The 25,163-nt window shown below is 36.2% G+C and overlaps 1 protein-coding gene and 1 long non-coding RNA gene across 22 annotated transcripts in view; one reads left to right on the forward strand and one right to left on the reverse strand.

Moving 5' to 3' along the window:
- Nucleotides 1–25,163, reverse strand: part of CEP128 (centrosomal protein 128) — a 400,883-nt gene that overhangs the window by 16,985 nt on the left and 358,735 nt on the right. For 8 of the 16 annotated variants that reach the window (XM_049113364.1, XM_025442560.3, XM_025442566.3 and 5 more), the window contains 3 exons: nucleotides 13,932–14,036; nucleotides 6,788–6,865; nucleotides 3,155–3,271 (listed from right to left, as the gene is read on the reverse strand). In XM_049113364.1, the coding sequence (XP_048969321.1) occupies nucleotides 3,155–3,271; nucleotides 6,788–6,865; nucleotides 13,932–14,036 (300 nt within the window). Of the gene's footprint in view, nucleotides 1–3,154; nucleotides 3,272–6,787; nucleotides 6,866–13,931; nucleotides 14,037–25,163 lie in introns of those variants that run through there. The other 8 variants (XM_049113365.1, XM_025442571.3, XM_025442568.3 and 5 more) reach the window with 4 other exon arrangements.
- Nucleotides 1–25,163, forward strand: part of LOC112656967 (uncharacterized) — a 58,819-nt gene that overhangs the window by 15,942 nt on the left and 17,714 nt on the right. For 3 of the 6 annotated variants that reach the window (XR_007412455.1, XR_003134764.3, XR_007412454.1), the window contains exons 2-3: nucleotides 2,369–2,439; nucleotides 20,757–20,796. This is a non-coding gene — a long non-coding RNA (uncharacterized LOC112656967). The remainder of the gene's footprint in view (nucleotides 1–2,368; nucleotides 2,440–20,756; nucleotides 20,797–25,163) is intronic. The other 3 variants (XR_007412453.1, XR_004818087.2, XR_004818086.2) reach the window with 1 other exon arrangement.

Raw genomic sequence — 25,163 nt, forward strand, 5'->3', positions numbered from 1 at the left:
GCCTCCAGGATCACACCCCGGGCTGCAGGCAGCGCTAAACCGCTGCGCCACTGGGGCTGCCCGTATTATGACTTTTCAAAGAGCCTGGCAAGTACTTGATTAGTAAATAAAGAAGAGGACATACTGTATATATGTGCAGAGGAAGAAAGGCAAGGTTGGTAATTCCTCCTTTCTTTAGGCCAGGGGTTGGCAAATGTTTTCTTTCGAGGACCAGATAGTAAATATAGTAGGTGTTTTGAGTCATTCACTCTCTGCTGTACCTACTTGACTCTGCTGCTGAGCATGAAGGCAGCCACAGACTATATGTGAATAAATGTGCGGCTGAACTTCAATAAAATTTTATTTACAAAAAAACAGTTGGCAGGTAAGATTTGCCTCATGGGAGGTAGTTTGTTGACTCCTGCTCTAGCACACGGTGCAGGAATTAACCTCTTCAGAGAGACAAATAGGTAACTATTCCCTCTATAAAGACCATGCCTTCTGCATCTTTATATGTCCTGTATCCTCACCTCAATTAGGTAGTACAGGGCTTTACAGTACGGTAGCTGTACGTTTGTCAAATTAAACTGAATCTTACAGTAAGTGATTTCCCAGAACCACAGTTATCAGGAGAACCAACAAATTCAAGTCACTGCATTGTGCCTTTTCTTTGAACTCTCCTACCAAAATACGAGGGAAGTTAATAGCTGTGGAAATAATATCATATAAAACTGGGACATCTTCTCTCTTGATAGTGGACCAATGCCTTTTACTTGAAGCATATCCTTCAGGGTGTCAATAATGAACCAGAGGTAGCTCTTCTGATTATCCATGAAGCCAAGAAATGATTAACAACTGTCTCATTGTCCATCTGAGCTCATGCTTCCTTTGAAACATTTTCAGTAAATTTTCATAAAAAGCATATAAGCAAATTGTTGTTGGTATCTACAATGGGCCAAAAGGTGCTCCCACATTTTCTTTTTCAATAACTACAAAAATATGATCTTGTGGGTGCTGAGTTAGATTACTGCATTATTTCAGGCCAGACATCTATTACAAATGGTGATAGTCTACATATTCATTACTGAAATGGATCAATTGTTTAAAATGTTTAAGTAGTATTAATGTGGAATGTCATCATAAAATGTGCTTTGCGGCCTTCTCTTGCACTACCTGTCTGCAAAATTTTCAACTTATTTCTCATTTTGCTAAGTGTTGTCCTCACTCACAAACCAGGCTTCAGCTGCAAATGTAATTTTAAAGAGAACTCCAACAAGATTACTTGCTGAACATGTTAAACATTCATAGCTTTGCCATATGCTGTTATGGAAATTACACTGATTTAAAGCAATCTGGGTGTCACTAGATAGTACTGAGTCACGTGGTATCAAATCTAACCATAGTGAAAACTAATGTTTTAAAGGTTTCATTTGCGTCTAGACTTCTGTTGAACTAAGAGGCATTGTTTACGTATTTTTGGAGACAACGGATTTTCAAGTGTTAAAAATACAGATTTGGTGATTTCTACATTTGGTGATTTCTAGAAAAATTAAGGTATATGAAAAATTTACACTATTGGAGCTTAGCAGTCAAGGACACAGATGACCGAAGTCAGGCAGATTTAGGCTGTAATCCTGGCTCAATCATTACTCTACAACCTTCAATATAAAAGAGGACAAATAATGGTGCCAATCTGACAGAGTTGCTGCAAGAATTAAATGACATAATGCATGTAAAACATGACACCTCCAAACAGCAACTTCATGTGGTCGGGTCAGCAATGAGTCGGTAGTACTATTTGCTATGACTGCCTGACCCTCGTACTTCTGTTGAAGGTTAGCAGCAGCCCCTGTAAGTGGTAGAGAAATGCTTGAATATACAGGACCTGATTTGGGAGGTCAGAAGATGACTTAGTGAAATTAGGATCTGCTATATAAGGCAACACAGTCATTGTTATAGTCAAGAATACGAAATGATAAAAAACAAAGGGAAAAAGGCACAAAGTCAGAGCATGCCCTTTGCACAATAAGAGCATCAATAATGTGGTATAACTGTTGTTTTTATTTGGGATGGGGAAAGGGGAGAGCTCATTTTAAGCATGCTAGGGAAAGCCTTATGGAAATGAACACTGTCTTTATATTCACTGAGCATTCCATCCAATTACATTCAGAGGAGGGAAAGAGCTTCTTAGAAATAATTACATTTGGCTGTAATAAGTGAATATATACAGTGTAAGTAATATTCATACATATTGAAGTCTGTGAGAATATAAAAAAGACAGAAGAACCTTCACCTTTTTTTCCCCTTGACTTAGGAGTGTACATTCAAATATATAGATGGATTCTTTCTAGATCAGCGTTCCGAATGGGGGTACAATTTTGTTTTCTAGGCAATGTTTGGCAGTGGCTGGAGACATGTTTTGATGTCATAACTTGCAATGCAGGACACCATTGGCATCTGGTGAGTAGAATCTAGGGATGCTGCTAAATGTTTGATAATGTGTAAGACAGCCTCCACAACAAAGAATTATCTGGTCCAAATGTTAATGCCAAGGTTGAGAAATGCTGCTCTAAGCTAATTAACTGTTCAGGGCCAAATGGGTTTAAAATCACCCACACCCCAGGTGGATCCTGGGGATGCTAGAGAATGGTAGGCTTTTTTGTTAACATGGACAAATTTTCTGAGTCTCTTGAGTTGATTCCACACTAATGAACCATAAGCTGGAGTAGTTGTATGGAGTTCATATCCCGAGGAAAAGAATGATTATGTATGCCAAGACTAGAGGTTACAAAGTATTATGTGTTACTTGACCTTCTGGAGCCTTTCCACGTTGAGTAGCTAGACTTACACACAGTGGAGGGCAACCACCTATGCCGAGTCCCTGACCAACCAAGAGACGAGGGGTCTCCTGGCACATGATTTCTTAAGTGACATCAATGCCAAGAGACAACATGTTCAGCAATAATGGTCTAAAATTAAAGAGAGTTTCCAAGTAAAAAGTTATAGGTACAATCTCTGGAAATTGCACTCTCTACTCCCACAGATCTGAAGATTAAGGAATATATTTTCTTTTATAAGCACCCTTCCATGAATCCTGCAGGGACAGCTTTGAAGGCTCTAGTCATAAACACAGATAATGCTCAAAGACTGAAAATGTATATATAAAGGGCATTACTTTGAAGCTTCTGACTCTGTACTTGATGTCATCTCGGTGCTGCTGTAGAGACTCTCTGTGAACTCTGTATTTAGAATATCTCCCATCAATTCTCTCTGCAGATGAACTGCGGAAATCCTGAAACAAACAAACAAACAAACAAACAAACAAACAAACAATGTCAAAACTGGTAGATGAAAGTAAACACAGTACCTGAAATGAAAATAAGAAAGTATTGATAATTACAGGTGTTTAGAGAGATCTGAGGGAACCATAGTCGCCAAGGAGACAGAAGAAATGCTCACTTTGCATGCTACCTTAAAAATAAAAACAGGGTCCCACTTTGGTTATTTGCCTTCTTTTCACAAACCCTTATGCTAGTCTGAAATGACTGACACTTTACTTGAAGAAGGGAAAAAGGTTAAAATAACAGTGGGTTGTCCTCAGATGGTCATTAATGACACCATGCCAGTTTTGAATCTTGTGCACTCTCTCTTGTAGTGCCTGACATCAAAATATTGTTTAAAAAAGAAAAAGTCACTGGGGCACCTGGGTGGCTCAGTTAAGCATCTGATTCTTGGTTTAAGCTGTGGTCATGATCTTGTGGTTGTGAGATTGGGACTCTGTGTCAGTGCAGAGTCTGCTCCAGGTTCTCTCTCCCTCTGTCCCTCCCCTCGCTTGCACATGTGTGTGCATGCACATGTGCTCTCTCTCTCTCTCTCTCTCAAATAAAATATTTTTAAATGTTACCTTTAAAACTAGAGTCCTCTTTTATCATTAATTCTTAAGCAACATTCTACCTGTTAACCAATATATCACGTAGATTTTTAAACTGAAGGATGCTTCATCTGCCCTCAAAAGTATAAAGAGCTTCAAGTTGTAAAGAAATTAAGAAAAATGCCATTCATTCATTCATTCATTCATTCATTCTTCTTTCCCCCCACCCTCCGCTTCCCTTCTTCCTTTCCTTCATTTTTTGGGGAGAGGATGGAACATAGCAATCATGATACTCAGTTATTTAGACATTTCTATTATGAATTAGGGAGAAATTAGAATAAAATGAGGGCAACTGATTTGCATATGTAAGAAAAATTATCTATGGGATTTAGTTCCCCAAATAGTCCTAAGGAACTTATTGAATGTTCAAGCTAGAAGAGGTATTAGAATTCTAAAGTTCTCATTTTTATATATAAAAAGTTATAGCCTGGGGAAGTTAAGAATGATTTGCCCAAGACTAGGCAATTTGTGACAGATTGGGCTTGAAGCCCAAAGCTATTTCCCTTCTACCATACCAAATATGTAAAGTTTAAATATGGAACTGTAGAGTTGAACCACTTCTTTCAAAATAAGGTTAAAAAAAACAAGAGGGCCTATGACATTTTTAAAGAAAAAAACCGACTATCTAAATAGGATGAGATTTGTATTTACTATAGCTTATATTTACTGAGTCATAGACATAGGACTATCAAGAAACTTACATGTGAAATATATCTTCACATAGATGCTAGTGATGCCAGTATGAATAGGAACCATAGAGATAATATTGTTCAAGCCCCTCATTTTAGGGATGAGGAAGTACCTAAGATATTAAGTAATTTTGCCTGGTACATAAGCTCAGATCAGAGCTTAGTCTTTGGGCTCTTGTTGACAGTATCTTGGTTTTTAGAAAGTTTAGAGGTTTGAGAAACAATCTACATCTCATAATCTAAAGGCTTTATGCATTTTTATTTAAGGCCATGTCTAGTTGTTTTCATTAAGTTGATGAAATAAGCTCTTTTTAATCATAGAGATGACTTCAGAGTATATGTAGAGTGGGTTTCAAGTTAGAGGCAGTTAAGGCAAAGAAAATGGGCTTTGTAGTTAATACAAGGAACTAGATCGCAGTTCCAACTAATTTTTATACTCCAAGCTTCAGTTTCTTCAGAGGCGGGGGGAATAATGTAGGGTGGGTAGGGTGTCTCTGAGGATTTGAAAATGTCATATAGGGTTAGAACATAGCTACTGCCTGCTCCATAATACTGCATAATACTGTGCAGAATACTCGCTATGAACTTGTTGCCATTTAAAGCTAAAGGTTTCAATTTTAATGATTAACATTGGAAAGTACAATTATGAACTTTGAAAAATACTCTCCCTAAAAACTTCACTATATAGGCATCTCCATATGTGTGTATATATATAAGCTAGACTTGTAGATAATCACTAGCTTATATGATGAAAAAATTATAAAACTTTTTGGTAATAGTAGAGAACTTTTTAATTGTACTTATGAATATTCTGTTCAGTGCAGGATCCTGGAGAAAAAGTGAGCTGTCACTGGAGGTTAAATTTTTTCTTTTTTATGCTGGCATAAGACAGACACCTGTTTTTCAGTGACAAATGCCACCTATTTCCAACACCTTCTCTTGTCTGCCCTTCCTTCCCTCAAGATGACTTCTGTTAGCTACAGAGAAAAAAGTGGAAGGGATATGGGCATAACATATTGCCTGCTATCCACATTGGGTAATAATGGGAGTCAAAATCACATCTCATTGGACATTGGTTTCGTAACCCTTTGGTAGGGATTTAGACTGCAAATAAATAATCAAATTGGAACTTTAGCAAAATGTACTAGAAACACTTGGTTTGTTCTATTTGTGAAAGCCTAGATTTCTGGATGTGTCAGCTTAACCTTGGATCCTGTTCAATAATGTTTAGTTACTGAACTATCAAAATATGCTTAATGAAAGGTGATTTTAAGATAGTGTAGATCTTGAGAGCCACATTATATCAGTGCCTCTGATAATCAATATGGCATGATCAGATTGTATTTCCTACTCATTAGATTCTCAAATAAGATTTAAATAAAACCTAACTGTAACATAAGTTATATTTTAAAGCCAATGTGAAATAAGAGGTTCATGGTTTTCAAAGAACACTCTCGCCATTGCTAGCTTTAGCCATATGGGGCCAAGATATCATAAATCACTACAGTTGTTCATTATTATGTGTCCCTAAAGGGATATGCAAGGTATTCTCCAGTCTGAACTTTGTCTGGCAGGACTGGTGGCAGAATTATTTGTTTTGCATGTCTCTTCTATGAGAACTTCAATAAGTTACAGTAGGTAAACCCACACATGTAATTAATTTCCTTGATAATGAAATGATTTGTGGTTAGAGTTCTATCAATAAACAGCATGGGATATAAAATCTATAACTCTGTGATCTGAATTCAAATACCATAGCATAGAGATAACCTGTGTACTATCATATCTCTAAAACAAACAGCACTCTGAAAATTTATAATGAAAAAAAGAAGATAGTCCATAAGTTTGCTTGTCAAAAACGTTATCTATTGTGAATGTAATGTGTAACTGGTTTTAAGTCTTATGTTTTCCTAAATTAAAGTTAAAGCTTTTGGAAGCCAAATGAGCTTCTTGTGTGAGGGTAAAAATCTTTATTTTCCTCCATTGTGGTAATATACAAGCTCCAATATTTTCGATACTGACTTAACGTCAATGAACTCTGATAAGGTGGAGTATTAAGAGTCCCCAATGCTTTTTTTTTTTTTTTGGTCTTTCTTCCCTCCCTACAATCTTCTTTGCACATCAGGAAGATGTCAAATGTTCTCACTCAAATAGGAATACTGAAAGAGACAAGCCAACTTTTTCTCACTCTGAAGTCTTTGAAATCTTCTAGTAAGCTCAGTTTCTCAGGCACAGACTCCAGATGGTCCAAGGCCAATCGGGTACTCTGAAAAAGAAAACATAAGGAAACCAAACATTATAAAAAATTGATCAATACTCTCAGAATCCAAGTACTAAAAATCACTTGTACTACGGTTAGAAGCAATTCAAGGCATAGATTTAGAGAGTCAAAAAAGAACAGATATAATAGTATTTCTAAGATAAACAGATCTTTCTAAGTCAGGAGAGTTATTTCCTTTCAATGAGATGCATCTGCCAAACTGACTTACATATAAAAACTCTCTCTTCCTGGATAATTACTTTCGATTGATATGCTATAAAACTTCCTATAGACCACTGCATATTAATATTAATTTACAAACCTGCTTCAGTGAACATCAGAAATAAAGCACAAAATAATACTGAGAAATAGATGAATTCACAGTTACTTTTCTATGGCACATATTATAGATCTTCACCTGTTGCCATTATAAAGAAGAAAAGAGTTTTCAACAATTGTTTTAGTTAAAAAAGAAGAAGGTCTCATAAAACTTGGGAGAAACATCTGAAATTAAATATTTGCAACAGGGACAAAAAATCCCACTGATTACAAAAAAGAATAGCCTTTGATTAGCTGGCCACTGGTTTATACTCACTAATATAAACATTAAGGGGGAAAGATCTGAAAATTAGTTTAAAGGCAATATGAACTAGAAGTGGTAGCATAGCAATGAGACTAGACAGTCCTGTCACAAGGCCAGCACATCTTTATATTCTTAGTCAACAAAGATATTAGTTTTTAAATTTCAAATGAATTATAATTATTCAATGAAGTAAACCACAAACCCTATGGCTGGTGCACAGGAAGAACATGGAGTGCCTTGTGAGAATAAGTTTGCACAGTGTTGTGGAAAAGTTAGTGGCCACCCAATACTCCATGTGTTGCTACCCTACGTCTCCCATGTGAATGGTCCTGAGTGCAAGTGACATGTCTCACTCATGAGCGGAGTCAGTTAAGAGCCTGTGTGTTTGTTCCTGCTTCCATTCCAGTCCTTGCTATGAGGACCCTGGAGACCACGTACTTCTGATGACATAGCTACAAGAGAGAGGAGAGCCACTGGCCATATTGGACTTCATTTGAGTGAGACATCAACCTCTATTATGTTAAGCCATGAGAGTTCAGGATTTGTTAGTTATTACATAGCACAAATGCCTTAATTATTGAAAACAATGCCTGAGAAATACATAATTAAATCATAAGCTAATCAATTGGTCAATTGGCTTTTTTTTTTTTTTTTTGTTTGTTTGTTTGTTTTTGTAGGAGGCAGCTCCAAGTTATGAGGCTATGAGGATTTTTTCCCCCAGAGGGAGTTCAGTTTTTCTGGAACCAGACACGGTTAGGAACTGGTTTTACCATCATTTGGTATACCCACTTACACTTAATTTTCCCATTTTAAATCCTCTATGTCACCCTACTGCTGTTGTCTGCCCTCAATCCAGAGCTTCTCCAGTACACATATATCCTCACAGGGTTTGTGTTGGGGTAGGGATGGAGACAGAGAGTTGAAGGTCTAACTTCTCCTTGCAGACACTTTTAATATACTCGTTTCCACCCTTTCCTTCTGTAGTAAATGGTACATCCAATTCAAAAGTTTCTCAAATTCTGCAGGGTGAATGACATTTCCTTTCCATGGGTATCCTTGTGACAGGCACCTGGGTTTTACCTTCTCTGTTTTGAATTCATTTTACCATTTTTCTTTCAGAGTTCTCCAACTTGGGAGTTGGACATGTCTTCTAGTTGTCAATGCATAAAATCAGTGTTTCTTTTTCTTCATATTCTTATTTTTCTAATGTGATTTTTGAGAGAGCAGAAACACCCTAACTTCACCTTTTTGAAACTGGGAGTTCTATGTGCAGTTTCTTCAAGTTCATAAAATCTTCCTTTCGAGTTCCATTTAAAGAATTTAGTATTTTCTTCCTTCTGCTTAACATTTATATGCTTGTTAGGTTTTGTTCTGTTTTTTTTTTTTTCTTTTTCCTTGCATGTGCTCACTTAAATGCCCATGCATTTTAAATAGCTTCATTTAATTTTTTCATGTGTAGGAAAGATTCACTAAAATGACATGTTTCTTAGTATAAGCCCCAACATGTAGGTTTAGGACAGCAAGTAGTTTTAGCCACCATATGTGCTATATTCATTTCAAAAGTAAAATTAATAGATTTCCTCAAGAATTGTACTGGCTTTTTAACAATGAAATACAAATCCATGCCATGGTGATTTTAAAACAAAATTTTTTGCATCAAAGAAAATCTTCATAAACAATGATTCCAATAGACTTGTAGTTTGGAAACTTTATTTCCCTTTCTTTAATCCCATAAATTTTCACATTCAGAAGTGACCCTCTGAACTGGGGAGAAGTATGTTAAAATCGTTTTGTTCTTAAAATAAGCAACTGATTTCTTTCCCTACTATAAAATTGGGCATGTTATGCAAATATTTTTGTTTAAAATTTTAAATCAACCAGGTGACTGCATGAAGACATTTTTTTCTTGCATATTTTCACATGCTAGTTTATTTTGACTATTTGATAGTTTTTGGATGCATATTCGAAATGGCTATATATATATTTTTGAGTGAATCTTAAAAAAGTCTTTGGCTCCTACTTTCTTAAGTACAGTTATTTTTCTACTCTCCTCCCCCTTCCCCTAGATCTTCATCAATATCTTTAAAGTTTTTCGTCATCCATTTTAGTTTGGCTTACTTTATACTTCTTTTATGTGTTGTTTTTAAGTATCTTCCTCAATATCAGAAATAGTTTTGGTACACAAGCCTTTCCCTTCATCCTTACAGCCTTGTCAACCAGGTAACATCAAATATATATCTACATATCACAGAAAACTCTGCAAGACAGAGATGGCACACTTCCTGTTCTTTAGGAACTTTTACTGGGAGGAGAAATTTGCATATGCAAAAGACGTAAGAATTATACAAAGAAAAAATTCATTGTACTTATTTTAAAGAAATTACATATACAGATGCTGAGATTTCTAAGGCATCTGCAACAATAAGATGAAATAAAGAAAATGAGTCCAGGACTGTAGGCATCTTATGTCTCATAATTTCATGATTAAGTGATATTTGAGGGAGTATATTTATTTTCTGTTGCTGTCTCTTTCTCTATGCATGTGAGTGTGCTTAAACCCACCACTTTAGCATATAGACTTAAGAGTATGCACATTCACACTTTTTTTTTTTTTTTATAACATGAGATTGTCTGAGGTTCTATGATTAGAATCTGGTCACATTACATGTCACTTCAAGTTCACTTTTCCCCAAAAAATGAAAGTGCTAGAAAAATGGAACCATTAGCAGATGAATAATCTAAATAAGGAACTTGTTTTTAAATGCCATAAGGACCAATATAACATGTTAGTTCCTAGGGCAAGATACCTCCTGCAGAGTCAGGGAAACTTTTTATTTTTTAAGTCGGTTAATTGTTTCTACCTTACACAGTTTAATGCTTTACAGGGCACAGACAAGTCCCCACTGTTAGAATCAAGGGAATCATTTCTCCAGTGCATTCAGTAATGGCACCAGCAAATGACAGGTGCTTAACCTGTCTTTAATTTCCTTAGGTCAATTTTGTAGAACTAAATGAGACATTCACAAAAGAGTTTAAACACGATTTCTCTTTTGAAAATATTACAAGATACTAAATTTTATATGAAAATTGAAAATAAAGAAAAATTCACAATTAAGAATCCCTTTAATAAAGAACCAATACATTGTGAATACCTAGTTTATCTCAGAGGCTTAAGGACTGAACCTCCACTGAACTAAGAGCAGTGGCAAAGCAAATGATCAATTACTTCTAATTCTGTTTAGCAGCACAATGAAAGACTGAACCACAAAAATTGTAACTCAATTTTGAATATACTTCTTAATCCTTATACCATCATATGATATAGATAGATCTGTTATTCCCATTATACAGATGAAGTAAATGAGAATCAAAGTGTAAATAAATCTCGTCAGTCATGTGGTAGCAAAACTGGGATACGAATCCAAGCAGTTAAGATGCAGAAATGTCAGTGTTCTTTTTTAATTATTATTAAAGATTTCATTTATTTGAGAGAGAGAGAGAGAGAGAGAAAGGATGAGCAGGGGGTGTTGAGGGAGAAGCAGATCCCCACTGAGCAGGGAGCTTGATGTGGGGCTCGATCCGAGGACCCCGAGATCATGACTTGAGCTGAAGGCAGACGCTTAACCAACTGAGCCACCCAGAGCCCCAACAGTTTTTATTATATAAATACTTTAATGGTAAATCACCAGAGTTGTTTTATGTAAATTCCTAATCCCTCTCTAGCTATCAACTTTTGGCACCTAGAACTTTGGGGATATGTCCCCAATGGGCTTATTTACGGAAGAGAAGTTTCAAGATGAATGCAAGAAGAATTTCACTTTGCCAGTGCTGAAGGGTCTGTGCATCCAAGCACACACGAGCACAAAAGGGCTCAGGATTTTCCTTCTTTTGATTTGAGGAAGTTAAGTATGAGATTCAGTCTTAGGATACTAACATACGCTTTTCTTTTTTGTAACATTCTGTGATAGTATAGCTATCTGGCCACAAGAGGTGCTTTGATAAATGTTGGCTGAGGAAAGACAAAGGCAGAGTTACCACTCTCTGACTGACCCAGCGAATCTTGGCTCAAAAAAATGAGAAGTGAAAGTTTGAGGTTTCATTTATTTTCTCTAGACTAAGGCAAGATCGAGCAGTAGAAACAACAGTGAAATTCAGAAATCCTGTCCATTAGGCTCTATGTATGGCTTTTGCACCTACAGGCAGGTTTGGCTGTCAATCTGTTGAAGAAAGCAAAGAATTAAGCTGGCAATTTTACTATTCCAAAATCTTCAACACACACCAAACTGCCATGTAGTTGAGCAGTTTGTACTGGTCAACAGTATATTTTTCCTTGGTTGTTACTCTGTTTCAGACTATAGGGAAACTGAATAATGAATGTAGTATGACAACATAAGTAGCAGCAATTAGGAACTAGAAAGGGACTTCACTGCAGTTGTTAGTTTCCAGTCTCCTGTAGAGAAAGCTTAAAGGAACAGATTTAACCGTGGGTTAAAATTTGGTAGATATACTTCTCTTTGTAAAAATGCACGTGTTTATTTTATTCTGAGCATATAACAACTACCATTTTCTTAGAGTGCTATTGAAATCATATGTTTTCAGGTTTAGATGATAAATAAAGGAGATGCTATATTTTTATTTTAAAAATAAGTGTGTGCATTTTTGGCACTATACAGATGTTAAATAAACAAGGTTATGAAGCAGTTTATTTGGGTTCAAAAATGCAATTCTATTTCATTTGGAAAGAGATCCACTGCAAAACTTTCTTGACAAATGGCTGAAAGGTGGTAAGAGGACCTGAGTAAACAAATTTCAAGGGGAGGAAGGGTGAAATCATAAAAAGGATAGACTGTCTGCCTTTTTACGTGTGGGGACTCTATCCAGCACAGCTGTATCGGCTTCATAGGGCCCTCTTTTCATCCAAACTGTATCAGGCACTTATTGAAACCAAACGGAACAGAAGCAGAGAATAGGCCAGCAAGTAATATTGTTCATGTACATCCTTCAAAGGGTCTCAGTGCTCAGAGGTGTGTGGATTTCTCAGAATATCAGAGGAGTCCTCCATTTCTAAATTGTGTACGTTAAGAGAGTTCTACAAATCAGATACCCACTTAGGTAAATGTATCTATGTGTCTCTTGAAGTATGAAGGTAAATAAGGCTTGTTACATAAAACTACCAGTTCACATGGCCAGATGACATCAGTGACTATATCTGAGCTAAAATCCAGAAGAACTGTCAACAACAAATTCTGTCTTCATATAACACCATTCTACTCAAATTAGATTTCCTTTAAAAAAGCATGCATCTATAAAATTTGAGAACAGGTGGCGCATCTTCATTGAAAAACTTGAATAAAGAAAGCTTTCTAGACCTTTACCAATTCTCATTCACAATAATTTTTAAGTGAAGAACTTTATGAAACATACAGAATTTGCCATTCCAGATTACCGCTTTCTTTTTTTAGACCTAACCAAATCATAAGTCATAGTCAATTCATGATCTTATTTTTAGATTAATTGGAGGACTTTTTCAATAATACCAAGAATGAGTTGAAGGGGAAAGGAAGATAGAAGGAATAAGCAAAGATAACTCTTCCTCTTGAGATTCCCTTTACATTTTTTTCTTGCTGCTCCCTGATGTGAGGGGAAAAAAAAAAAAAAAAACATGAAAAAAAGTGAGGCCTAGTTTACTGTTCTCTGTATGCCCTTACAACTAACTGGTCTACAGGCAGGTGGGTCTTGACATCCACATCTAATTTCTGTGAAATCACTTTATTTCTTAAAATTGAAAAGAAAATTGAGTACCAAGGCAAAGAATTTTAAGAACGTTTGCTTCCAAGATGTGACTGCATGTTAACAAGGGACAAACAAAATATGCAAAGACTTCCTGGAAGAGATGGAGTTTAGCAATTTCTGCTATTGTGGCAGGTAAAGAAACCATACTTTTGATTTACTGGTCCCAGACGTGTATTTTATCCTGGCAGATGAACAGTGGGGAGGTGTAAGGCATGCTGAACCAGAAATCAGCATACCTGACTTGTGGATATGCACAGTTCCAGCAACGTTACTTGTATTTTGTGGTTTGGGGAATATTATTTTTCCCTGCCCTTCCAAGCTTTAGTCTTTTATTTTGCAAAATGGGGATAAATAGTGATGGTCTTTATTGTCTCATACCCACAGGGTAGCTGTTATTATCAAGTAAGAGAGTGAATGTGAAAGTGCACTGAAGGTGGTCAGATACTTTCCAAACAGCAGGTATTTAAAAAAGGCGGGTTCTGTGAGGTACTGTCAACTCTGGTAATTCTCAAATGCAGAAGATGAGGTCAGTGACGACAGTCTAAACTTATAACTGATAAAATTAGTTACAGAGTTTGATGCAGAAACAAGGCAAAATTAATTAAAACTATATCCAATATTTAGAAATACATTTACTGTTCTACACACATTATCTGACAAACAAAAGAAATTGGAGTTTAATGGCACATAAATTACTTTTATACATACTGTGCCCTCAGTGGAGAATGTTCCCTCCAGTTTCCTTATCTGGTTAAAATTTTTCCCCCCAACATTACGAGCATTTTCGAGCATACTGGAAATCTGAAAGAAATTTACAGAGATCACCTACATACTCACCATCTAGATTCTGCTATTAACATGTCATTACATTTGCTTTATGATGTTAATCCATCTATCTATCCCTATGTATGTCCAAAAACCCAACTCATTTTTTGGATGCCTTACAAAGTAAATTATATATATTAGTACACTTTCCCCTAAAGACTTCAGCAGGCATATCATTAGCTCCACTTGGATTTTTAATTTTAAAATGTAAAATTTATGCCCAATGAAATGTACAAATCTTAAGTAAACTGGTTAAATTTTGTTATCTTTTATCATTTCCTTAGGGAAGACTCCCCTGCCTTTACTGATTCCATCAAACAAGCTCTCCACTGCACCCTGAGCCCTTCCTTTACAACACTCACCAGAATATTGTGTGATTATTTATTGACACTGGGAAATAAGTATCACAAGGGTAGGGCACATTTATCTTCCCTCACCACCATACCCCCAGCACTCCACCCAGTGCTTCTATACAAGTGGTATTTAATAACTACTTCTTGAATGAATGTATGAATAAACAAATGAATGAATGAGTCTTATTCAGTGATGAAAAGGTTTTCATCCATTTATTCAACCTGCAAACATTTAGTGAGTGCCTCCTCTATATTGGGCACTGTTCTTTCGGAGTAAGCTGAGGAAGCACACAACAAGATGAAGCCAAAGATGCCTTTGGGGCAAGATCTTAAGAGGGCCTTTTTTGCCACAGTAAAGTTTTTATATTTAATTTGGAGTGAGATCGAAGGTCTTCTGAAGACTTTGAGCAGAAAAGTGATATGCTCTTATTTACAGCTCAAAGTAAAACCCTTTGATGATGTTTTCAGATTGCTAGTCCCTCACCCATGCAGGAGAACTCCTAGAGCATGGGGAGAACTGTGAGAAGGCGAATTGGGCATCTCATTCCCAGGCTAGGGTCCTGCTGAGCAGCAGAAACTCTGAGACCCACTTAATGGCACCATCTAGGTAGAGCTCCATAAGAAATTTGCTGAGAGAATATACCATATGCCTAGAAAGTGACCGGTGTCATATCAAAAGCCCTTGATTTACCCCAAAACATACTTTCTGACTGTAAGCATCTGAAAATGTCCTAAAATGTTGGAAAAAAGATTTCTCTAAAATCTTATATTATTTAGAAGCATCAGATAACATTTTTATCATTGTAGTCTTCTGTCTGAAGTGAGGCAGCAAAATAGAGTTAAAAAAAAAACACTGATTAGAAACCAGGAGATACAAAGTTCTATCTCAGCTTTGTCATAACCAGTTGCATGACCTGGGAAAATCATTTAACCAGTGGGGCTTTGGCTTCCCAATCAGGAAAATGGGAATGTAGGATCTAAAAATCTCTAAAGGGACTTTCTGGTTGTAGCTTTAGTCACTGTACCTTTAACTTCTTTTCCAGATTAGGGTGGGATCTGGTTTTTAAGCTTAAGATGTTGGAAAGAGTATATAAAATGGTTTTATAAAGATAAAATAAGGAGAAAATCATATATGGAATTTTCGGAGTTAATCCATACCCAGGAATACCTGTGGGATGGGAAAACCTTCACTCCTTTATAGCAGAAAGCAAGGCTAATGATTACATAAGAAAAACAGGAAGAAAGACATTTTTGTGTTTGCCTCATCAAAAAACCCAGATATTTATCATTTTTTATTTTTAGAACAGATACTTCCAAAAGCAAAGAATTGCTTTCAATTCTTTTTAACTTTATAACTGCTCTTAGAAATACATAGATACTTCCCTCATCTAAATAGTGCTAATTAGCTTCCAGTTCTATTACTCCATATTTTTGCTTCTCTCCAAAAAGCTTCTGTGCAATCATGACTTTGCACATGAAGCCCATCTGTCTGAATGTTCTCTACACACTGCTTAAATTAGCACACTGATTCTCCTTCTGCAAGACTTGGCATGGTCACTACCTTCCCTAACATGGTAGTTAAACGTATGGGCTCTTGAGCTGGTCTGCCTGACTTGAAATCCTAGTTTAGTCACCTGTAGCTATGTGTCTCTAGGGAAGTTCCCAGATTTCTCTGCACTGGGACTCAGTTTCCTCATTTATAAATAGGAATGATAACACTACTCATAGTGGAGAATTATTGTCACATGTTACCAAATATATTAGCACATGTAAGGTACTTAGAGCATGGAGGGACACTAGTGAGCACTCAGGAAGCTCTAGCTATTGTTACAATGGTGATCCTAGCTATTATTCTGGGAAAGGGTCCCCTAAAGTCTGGATTAGGTGCCCATCCTCAGTGCTTCCTATGCACACACGTCTCCTGTCTTGTGTCTAATCATTTTCTACCTCTGTGCTTGTCTCTTTTAGTAGACAGCAAATGCCTTAAAGGCAAGACTGTGTTTTTTCCCTATATTTCTAGTGGTAAGTACTTAGCATCACACACAATAGACTTTAGTTTTATGAAGAACAACAAAAAAAAGCACTCTCCTCAGCACAAAAATTATGAAAGGCAAAATTACAACTCAGAAATGTGGGGAAGAAAAAACCACTAGAGATTTTTTAAAGGTGGAATTTGAAAAGCAATTGTTTTTGAGGTGCAGAGAATATTTCTAAACAGACCCCAAATTAAAGAAATAACAAAAAACAGAACTGGAAGAAAAATGAGGGACTCTAAGTTGAGTTAAAAGGTGTAGACAAGAGTTAGAGACAAGAAGATGAGAAATAAGATGTTCTTCAGGACCTAATAAGCTGAAGCAGGAAGCCTGTGATACAGAGAACACCCTGCTTCCTGGGGATGAACTAGCAGGGGGTTAGCCATGCTAGGCCATGACGGGGACACCTGACACAGGGCAGATACTGAGAAATGCTAATCATTTCCCTGAATACTGCAAAGCCCTCATCCCAAGGCCTCAAGACACACTAACGCAGGCAATCACAGTTGCCTCTTTCGTATTTAACATGGAACAGAGGGTCCTGACGTGAACACTGATAAGGAATGATAATTGTTCTGGTTGAGGCAGGGTCCAGGCTAATTTACTTAAAAGCGCCTCAGTGAGGTGAGTATAATTAATCTTCTCTGTTCTCAAAATAAAGGGTTATTTTCTTTTTAAGAGATGTCCTGTGTTCTCAAAGAGAATGACAAAACAAATTAATCATTTTCCATTACTCCACACATAGCACTTGGATTTTGAAAGAGCATGTGAACAGTTAATCCCCTATATGGATGAGTTTCTGGTGACAGGCAGATCAGATCTAAATAGAAATCAGGCAAGGTATTTTATTTTTATCATTGTGGCTTTGAGACTTAATTCAAAAATAACTGAGATCAACCTTGCCTATACTTTTAAAGTTTGCTTTCATAATTAATCCTTTTTTGAACACTTAGAAACACTCTTTTGGATCTTGTACAAAGCATTACCCTGGCTGACTGTTGCCAAAGCAGACAGAAGCAGAAACTATCTAGAATATTTTAAAACCATTGAAAATTCAACTGAACTATCTCTTAAGGCACCCCAACTGCCAGGCCATACTTAGTTCAAAATACCAATAATCTGATGTTAGAGCAATACATTTTGGCAGACAGCTCACGTAAGCAACTAAAGTTAAAGGTGAACACTAAGTATGTTTATGATACTCCGTTAAAGCTATGTCCTGAATGGTGAACAGAAGGGCAAGAGGGCACAGATGGAGCATATGTGAGCAAAAGTATTTATTTTTTAACTAAAGCCAGCCAGTTTCTGCATTTTCTGTCATGGGCTGAGAGAGATGGGCTATGAAAGCCAGTGGGCATAAAACAGCTGACAATATGATTTGGTGAGCAAATTCATCTGACATTTGCCACAACCAATTGTTTTCCTGAAATTTAAATTGCTAGAAAGTTTTTTTTTTTTCCTTTTCCCAAATGAAAGCCATGCATTCATTTAACTGGACAACAATGAAGCTTTGTGGCCTCGTGGTTAGTATGAAAAGGAGTTGGTCTTGCCAAAACAATTTGAAATTTTGAACTTACTCTCCCTCCCCCCACTTCATTTTAATATGCTCAACTAAAAAGAACAAGTTCTGCAGCCTCTACTGGACACATTTAAAAAAACAAAAATCAAAAGTAGCCAAAACCACATGACTTTGGACATTTAAAGTATGTTACAAAAATTTTAGAGAACATGCGATACTCTGGAAATTAGGCAAGATTTCACAGCATTTACCATACAGAAACTAGATGAAACATCAGTCTTCCCTTTATGCAATAAGAATTACTAAGCACTTACTATGTGCAAATCAAATTATAACATTAGTACATCAGACTTCACTCTATTAAAGCTGCCCAGATTTATTTCAAGTATATTCTTTGGTTCCTGAGTAAAAATAAATTATTAGGGCAATAGAAATATATATACATATATGTATATATGATATACATATATAATATATATATTAACTTAATTTTTCACCATTAAACTGGGAAATTTTAAGTATGGTGACAAAGCTTACTATTCTTTGGATCTATGGTGTTAATATAGGATAGCTACTCAATAAATACTTATTAAAATTGGTGCTATAGTTGCTTCTCAGCCATCCAGTTAACTGTATACATGCAATGGTATTTTTAAAATATGATAACGTGAAAGATAATTTATTTTCGGTTTAGGATCTAATATGCTCTCCAGTGAATATGGGTATGCCAGGAGCTCTGGGTTACACTCTGAAATAAGGAAGTTGCCACAATAAATCAAATTATGTGAGAAAAGTATTCAACTTTTTCTTTGAGGATTCCTCCTCCTACATTTTCTTGGGATATATTAGGACAGGATACCCTTGAGAAGTACCAGTCAGAGAGCAAATTTGAAGTACCTTATATTGCTTTATACTGCCTTTATATACCCACCCCCCCATCATCAGATTTAGCTGGAGGCCAAAGGTGAGAGGTTTGTTCTATATTATTTCTAAAAGGTGCAGACATAGATACATATTACAAAGTCATGTGGAGCATTTAAATATAAATATGCTGTTTCTCTCGTTCTCTTAGAGAGAATCCAATGATTTAAAGGAAGTTTCTGGAGATGTAAACATCTGGGTCTATCAAATTTACTATAATGTCATTTGAAGTCAGATGCAATTTGCATGGGAACCATAGGAGATTGATTTGTAACAAAAACAACTAACCAAACAAAAAGGAAGCAATGGCACTTTGCTCCCAGATCCTGAACACAACAATGTATTTCTGCTTAATCTTTAGTATATCAGAAAAATTAGTCATCACTATTTACTCTGGTCCAGTGGGTGAAGTAAAAAAAAATTAGTTTTATGATAATTTAGAGAATGACAGTAAAGAATAACTTTATTAGATACTTAGTAAGAATTTAAGCATCTTATATATTCCCTAGTTTTAAAGGTATGAATGCAACTGACTACTGATGAACTATCATTCACAATTCTGGAAAATACCCATCTTATAAATATTGATTTCAGATTTCAAATGTATTTCTAATGAGTCCTAGTTTATCATTACTTCTGGTTCATTATTGCACTTGCATCTTCAAAACCCAATACTTCTAAAAATATGATAGCTCTTAACTTTTTTAAATTGATAAAGCTATCTTTTCACTATATAACTGTAATTTTCTTCATTTTCTAGATTTATAAGCATCAATTAGAATGGTCATTTTCCTTTGTCATCTTCTCCTTCTAATCACATTTCTGTACAACCTGCATTCAGCATTTGCCCACTTATGAGCCATATGAAATAAATTTTGGTGAATTAACATAATAGAAGTTGAAAGAGTACTGACTACATTTCTTTAGCAAAATGGGCTGGTCTAGGTTCTTGCTGCAAATTACTGCAAGGAGAACTCCTTCTTGTTGAATAACTAACTTGATGAGAGTATCCTATTTCCTTTTACTCCTTAGAGATTTATTGTTCATTCATATATTCTTCAGTTTGCAAAAATCATCTAGGATAGTATCATTTGAAGACTCATAAGCTGACTCTGCTTATACAATCAATTTCACCATCATCATTAGTTTCTAGAGTGCTGCTGTCTATCTCTTTATATTTGCCTTCTGATATATCATAACTGTGAAACGTCTTCCTCTGTCAGTTTCCTTCTCTTTGTCGTTATGGGAGAAAATGAGAAATTCAGAATTCTCAACCACTGTTCAATAAAAGTAATAATAATAATAATGAAAAACACTACAGGGCAGCCTGGGTGGCTCAGCGGTTTAGCGCTGCCTTCAGCCCAGGGCCTGATCCTGGAGACCTGGGATGGAGTCCTGTGTTGGGCTCCCTGCGTGGAGCCTGCTTCTCCCTCTGCCTGTGTCTCTGCCTCTCTCTCTCTCTCTCTCTCTCTCTGTCTCTATGAATGAATAAATAAATAAATCTTAAAAAAAAAAAAAAGGAAAACACTACAAAGCTTCTTCTAATACAACAACTTGGGAGGTACTTCTCCACGGCACTGCTAACATGGCTTGTGATAGCTTTTATCTCAGAATAGCTTTTCAAGGATGTTTGTATAGCAAATAGAGATAGTATCTCCCCCTGGTACAAAGGTAAGAGTTCTTGTAGCTCTCTTTATAAGACTGGGGTTGCACAACCTCAGGGTTCCTCACTATAACACAAATTCACTTTGTGTGCAACAATCATCTACACCCATGTCCACTGCCCCTATGAGACTTGAGAAGCAAAGGGAAGATGCTCATGGCCTGCTGTGCTGTGAGTAATAGTCTTTTGTCTTGTGTCTTCTTCCAGCATCCATCAAAGTGTGTCAGGATAACCTGGTAAAGTGCAGGTAAGGTAAAATCTCTTCATTTCTTGATAGACTTTGGAAAACACAGTAAGAAAACTGAAATATTATGTAATAGTAATGATTTAGTCCACTTATTGCAAATCCTTCTGTATGATTTCATTATTCTTCCCCTTTCATACTATTTTAGTTTTTTCTAGCATAGTTGGGAACAATTGATGAATAACAATAAAATAATTCCTAGGATGGTGAAACAGGAAAATGTTTTGAGAAAATAAGCTCACCAAGATCCATTATGTATCTTAGATTTATAACATGGTACAATAGACCCATGTGGTATTTGCAAGACAGAATCAATTTTTTCTCTTTGAAATATGAGGAAAAATTCTCTTTATTCTTCAGAAGATATTTGAAAAAGAATAAAAGTAAAAACAACAACAAAAATCAATACTTACCAAAAGGAATGGAAAAACCAAGACTGGGTCCAATTGGTACAGTAAAGATTAAATCACCCTTTTAAAGCTCTCCATCTTTTATCATCTCAGAATCCTCTTTATCTGTTTAGTGCCAAATTTCTCTTCCCCTGGAGCCTTCCTGGGGGGCTGGGGCGGGGGGAGTCTGATGATGACAGTTCACGACACATGTACAGCACTGCCTGTGAGAAGACTTGCTTCCCACTCGGCCCACACTTTGAATGGGGAGGTGACTGAATGGTAAAGAGCATGATGCTACAAAGGGGATTAACTCAAAAGTAGTACACGGAGAAACAAGAAATGAGGAAGACAGGTAATCGACATAACCTTAGTCACTTTGCCAAAAGTAACTTGATTAAATAGCCAATTTTCCCAACATATTGATGTACAAAACAACTTGTTTTGTAACTGTTCATATAGTTTCCAAAAGTGTTGTTTTAATAAACTGGCCAGTTTGTTAAAATTTGTTAAAATCAGAGAATTAGCCATTTGGCAAATTCGTGACTGGGTAAATTTGCCCTTGAAGTTAAGTCCAGCAAATTTAAATTTTAGAAAGATTCTTGAAAAATTAAGGAAAACAGTGTCTGAGAAAGAATCTTATAACTGGTTTAGTAAACTAGAAAGAAGAAATACTGGAGACAGAATACATAATACTTTCGGTCAAAAAGGCATGAATTTAAGTCAGTGGAAATGAATAGGACTAAATCCAATAGGCATGAAGACAAAGTAGCACCAGGCTCTAAGAGATGGACCATAACGCATGTGGACAATGGCCAAAATCTGTGATTTCTCAATCACAACTGCACATTAGACTTATCTGGGGGAGCTTTAAAAAAAACTGAGTCCTACACCACAGGTCAACCAAATCTGGGGGTTGAACTAAAATTACTAGGATTATTAAGTAAGATCTGTAAATCTGTATGTCTCAGAGCTACCATCTGAAACAAGTGAATTAAATTTTGTAGGTAAACTTCACATAACATAGAGTGTCTAGACACATAACTTTTGTGGTGAAACTCACACCAAAATTCAAATGTCCTGATTAATGAGCCTGAACTTTCTAGTCTATACACTGCTTCTGTGACTGCTGAAGGTAACATACACATAAAGGAGGAATATTTTTAAAAATTAGAAAAGGACTTTCCCTTCCATTATCTCATTTGTTCTTCTCCACAAAACTGTGAGATAAGCAGGAAAAGTATTGAGCTCATTTTATCGATAACAGAAAAATTAGGCTCAGAGAAGTTAAATGAGTTGCCACCGTAAAAGAGCCAGGGCTCACAACCAAATCTTCTAACTCCCAGTCCATCAAATTCTAATCATTCTCTCAGAAATTCAGAGGTCACCTGCCTTTTGCCTTTCCCTCTCACTCAACTGTGAACAAATACACTCTTCTCCAAGACTAAACCCATGTCTAATGAGGAGCCTTGAGGTATCATAGAGCAAAACAAGTTTTGAGTTAGAAATGATAGAGAAATACAAATGATGAAAATAGGAAGTTTTCTGAAAAAATGTAAAGGGAGTAGTTCAGAGACTCAAGATGTTTTGTCAGTGAATCTATACTTAATATGTTTTAGACAGTCTGGTTAACATCTGATGACAATGAAACAAGTCAAGGATGTGTTTCAATGGCCTTTGCTGTGGATAGGTAAATAGTGAGATGACAGTGAAAACATTTAAAAAGCTCCAGAAAACCATTTATGTAATACAGCTATGCAAAATAATTAGGAACAGAGCCTGAAGAGAATAATGAGGGAAGGGCTATTTTGATGGTTTGGCCTTTTACTGTTTGATGTTCAAATATAATGTAATTGGGGGCAATGATAGGTTGAAATCGTTCACTAATGTTAAATAATTAATGTAAGACCACTTTGGATATTTATATTAATAGTGCTAATAGTGACAATTTATGCTCTCTCCAGCCTTTCATCTGAGATCAAAGTTTATTAAAAGCCCTAAACAAACTTTATAAACACTTGTGTAAGTAGAATTAGGTTGGTATGCAGATGCAGAAAGTAAAACAGACCAACTGAGGCATTTAATATCACTGAGCAAGCTCAAGACAGAACTAGTAATGCAACCTAGGAGCACGGCAACTCTTTTCTTCAAAATTCAAAAAGAAGAAAATTATTTCAAAGTTGCTTTATAAAACCTTACCAATATATTGAGGGCATATTTTGACAATCCTACATATGGCCCATTAATGTCAATGTCCTTTTTATAAGTCCACCCTTCTTGCCCTACTCAAGGTAAATACAGGATCTGGCTGTTGATTTCCTTCCTCTTCATTGTGCACATTCACCAGACACTTATAAAGTGTTCTTTACTCATGTCTTCATTACTCTCACCAATCACAAGAGTATGTGGAATGGAAAGAACACGGTGTCACTAATCGGGACACTTGAATTCTAGCCCTGGTTTTATCACACTTGGCAATTCATAAACTTCTTTGGTCTCCTGACTGCTTGTCTGTAGGGAAAAGGTTTTGAAAAGGATCTTTAAGACTCCTTCCAGTTGTAATGTTACCTAAAATGTGGGATTCAGGACAGTTGGGACCTAACCTGCTGCACACTGAGAGGTATAAACATGGTAGAGATTAAACAAGTATCTGTTATATAATATTGTGTGAGTAAATCAGGTACATTATTTGATAGCAACTATTGGTAAGTTAGAAATTTTGAAGACCAGATTTTTAATTCCTCCTAGACTAGACTAGAGCCTACTAAGGAGGGGACCTTTCGCATATCACCTAGCCCAGCCCAATCATTAAAAAAATAAGAAAACTGAAATTTATTTATTTATTTATTTTTAGGAAACTGAAATTTAGAGAGATGAAACAACTTGTTCAGAATCATGTGTCTGGCCATGGTAGATATATGACCAGAACCTAGCTTTTCTCTGAATCAGATGCTATTTTTACCATATCACCATCATTTAAACCAGGCATGTAATAATTTTCAGCTGAAACTTAAAACTGGTTAAAACTAGATACACAAAATGAAAATACCCCAAATCAGCTAGCTTTCTATTTAAAGGCTACTTCAAAAATGTATCACACTATTCCCACCAAGCATATATTAAGGGTATAATACCAATATTTTGTTTTATGGTTAAGTTAGGATCTTAAAAAAAGACTTAATACACTATTGTTCTGAGATTTCACCCCCATATGTTCTCTTCTAGAAAACAGGAAGTATTCCTTCTATGTATTATATTTTTTCAGAAAGATACTTCTATTGAGTTTTGTAATATACTCTCGTATTATCTTCACAGTATAAAGCAAGAGTTTCTTATGGAGAGAATGCACTATGTTATTGATAGTAGTTAGAGCAGGGCTATGAAACACCCTGTCTAGCAAGGCAGTGAGATGGGCGGTATGACTACCTATCAGCATCAAATATGAAGCCATCAGTCTGGCCTCCAAACACTGAGCAATTCGATAATATCAAATCCATCTGCTGGTGAAGCTGTATTCATTATATAATTTCTCAATGACACTTTCCCTATGTCACCGTATTTATGAGAAACCTGACAGGGCTGTAAGAAACCATTTTTGCAGGCTGAAGGAAGTCTTACATTTTTAAATTGGTCATCACCTTTTGCCACAAGGTTGCAACTCTGAACACACAGCTTATTTGTCTGAATAGCATTTTCTTTGCTTGACCTTAAATACAGTCATGTTTTAGAAATTTAACCCTTTGAAGATGCCCCATTATTGGAAAACATACATATTTCAATACTGACGAATGTAGAAAACAGGCTCTGTGTTTCAGGACAAGGTGGTGAAAGGAGAATGTCTAGATTGTTTCAACCAAGATCCCTCATGAGAGATTCATGAGGATATTTCCGTTTGCCCTCAATGCGAATATACAGAAGGTAGACTAACATTAGAGCAGTGGGAAACTTGGCAGAACGGGCTAGGACAGGGTTTGTGCAAAA

This window comes from Canis lupus, chromosome 8 (genome assembly GCF_003254725.2).
Source record: "Canis lupus dingo isolate Sandy chromosome 8, ASM325472v2, whole genome shotgun sequence".
NCBI classification, from domain to species: domain Eukaryota; kingdom Metazoa; phylum Chordata; class Mammalia; order Carnivora; family Canidae; genus Canis; species Canis lupus.